This window comes from Nicotiana attenuata, chromosome 1 (assembly GCF_001879085.1).
Source record: "Nicotiana attenuata strain UT chromosome 1, NIATTr2, whole genome shotgun sequence".
Lineage (NCBI taxonomy): Eukaryota > Viridiplantae > Streptophyta > Magnoliopsida > Solanales > Solanaceae > Nicotiana > Nicotiana attenuata.
The window spans coordinates 15,227,924-15,230,373 of NC_031989.1; the positions used below are offsets into that span (position 1 = coordinate 15,227,924).

At 36.4% G+C, this 2,450-nt stretch overlaps 1 protein-coding gene across 1 annotated transcript; it reads left to right on the plus strand.

Moving 5' to 3' along the window:
• On the plus strand, positions 648-1,719 carry LOC109205980 (RING-H2 finger protein ATL67). Its single transcript, XM_019368770.1, has one exon. The coding sequence runs from the start codon at positions 867-869 to the stop codon at positions 1,500-1,502; it is 636 nt and encodes a 211-aa protein (XP_019224315.1). The 5' UTR covers positions 648-866; the 3' UTR covers positions 1,503-1,719.

Here is a 2,450-nt window from a genome sequence, read left to right on the forward strand (position 1 = left end):
AACGAAAGTTGATACGATTTACTTGTAAAAATAGCACGTGCAAGTCAATTTTCGAATTGATAATTAAAAAAATGTCAGCGCTTGCGTAATCATGAAAAAAGAGCTATTGTTTTGCTGAAACACGCACGGAAAGTTTCAGAATAATATGTTGGATTGTGGAGCTCATGCATATAAACTGTTGCATATTATGTTTGAACTCCAGCACATGGAAAGTTCCAACATAATATGCGGGATTATGGAACTCATGCATATATACTTCCAGCATATTATGATATAACTCTAGCACATTATAAAATTCCAGCATGTTATGCTCAAAGCTCATATGTAAAAAAATCGAAATCTAGCATATTATGACGGAATATTTCCGGATTTTTAAGAGTGTTTTTGTTCAGATTTTATCTTTACATGAAAAGTGGCTAAAAATTACTTTTAACTGTTATTATTTTTTAATTATCAATTGTAAATATGATTATTTCTGATTTTTTTTCCCGATTACTTTACACTTTAGTGAGTCCACCGAATATAAATTTGAATTATGGTCGAGATAATACATTTTAAATACCAAACAATTTTTTTTAAAAAAAAATTAATGGTAGAATCAACATGCATACATGGCCAAGAATAAATTAGACTTCCAACCCACCCATGGTCAAGCCAAAGACTAAACCGAGTAAGCAAGAAAGCAAAGGCGAAAGTCATCATCAACCCCCATGTTGTCCATTAAATGACCTTCTCTGTTTTCCAAACTACACTATTAAATGCCCGTAGCTGCACCAGCAGTTAATCTACCCACCCACCCTTTCTCCCCCTAAACCCTCCCTTCCCTTTCTCATGGACCTTCTCAACCCCATTTTTCTCTCTTCCCAATGTCCTCCTCCGTCTTCCGCCGCCAACCACCACCCCCACCACCTCTAACCATCACATCAGCGCCCACCACCAACTCTAAATCCCTCTCTCAGAACCTCAGCACCATCGGCCTCGGTTATGCAATTGCCATAGCTCTTGGTTTCCTCGTTCTACTCTCCACTGTTCTCCTTGCTTCTTACATCTGCTGCCGTTCCGCCGCCGCTCGTCGTCGCCGCCGTCAAGCCCAACACAATTCTCAAAACCTCAATAACAGTGAAAATGGAATTTACCTACCTCGTATCATATTCGTAGCGGAAGATGATGAAGAAAATGACGACGTTTCGTCACAAAACGCGACCTTGGGTCTTGATCAAGTCGTAATCAACTCGTACCCTAAGTTGGTTTACTCCAAAAGAAACGGTAACGGTAACGGAAATGATTGTCCAATATGCTTGTGTGAGTATAAGGATGGAGAAATGCTGAGGATGATGCCGGACTGTAAGCATTATTTTCACGTGATGTGTATTGACGCGTGGCTGAAATTGAATGCTTCGTGTCCAGTTTGTCGGAACTCGCCGTTGCCGACGCCGTTATCTACGCCGTTGTCAGAGGTGGTCCCACTATCTCAGTATTCTGATGGCCGGAGAAGAGTATGATATATAATTGGAATGTGGACTTTTGATAATTTAAAAATGTAAAAAGTTTTGCTTACGTTTAGAACCTTTGGAATTAAAAAGTTTCATTTTTGCCCTTTTACTATTAGGGCTGAATCACTTTGAGTTTGTTTTGTTGTTGGAAGTTTTGGGGCTGTGTTTTTTTTATTTTTTATGATGATTTTTTCTTGATTACACATAATGGATGATTGAGTATCAAGCGTCTTCTCCTAGTTACTTTTTTCACTCTCAAGTTTTAACTTGAAATCTCTGTGGAAGAAATGTTTGGCACATTTAAATTCCAGTGTCACAATTTTGACCTCAATTTTATGTGGGAAGAGGTGAAATTGAGCTCTATCTAGTTCTAAATATTTTGCTCAAATCAGATCCTCATTTCAATCTACTTCAAGAATAAGTTGGTTTAGTAAGCTAGCTCCTTTGTTTTTCGGGAAAAAAAGATAAAAAAATCCAACACTCATTTTCAAAAAGAAATTTCCTAATACATACTATACAAAATTAATCGTCTGATATTTAATCCAAACATACATAATTTTTGTTAAAGCACAAAGAAGAAAACCAAAGCCAAGTATTTTTTAATCCTAACATTACCTGAAAATAAATTAGCCCTTCATTTTTTCAGCAATAGTGTTAAGTGACAAAAGTACACTTAGGGGTGCTTTGGTTGGAAGGGAGTTATCACAAGATTAATTATTTGGGGATAAAAAAAACGTAATTTTTTATCAATCAAACATGAATAAACTCTTCTTAAATTTAATTCCGAAATTAATTATTTCTAATCTCTCGTAATAAATGATCACCTAATAAAGATAAAGGTGTTTTCCAGTCATGAAGATGCTAGGAGGTGGGACTTGAAATGGGCTTTAAGTGAACTTTTGGTGCTTCCCTTTTTTTAATCTTGGCTGGTCTTTGTGAATGCATATTTTCCATGCA

Excerpts from the sequence above, each read along its gene's own strand:
- LOC109205980 (XM_019368770.1), top strand. The coding sequence starts at position 867 with ATGTCCTCCTCCGTCTTCCGCCGCCAACCACCACCCCCACCACCTCTA.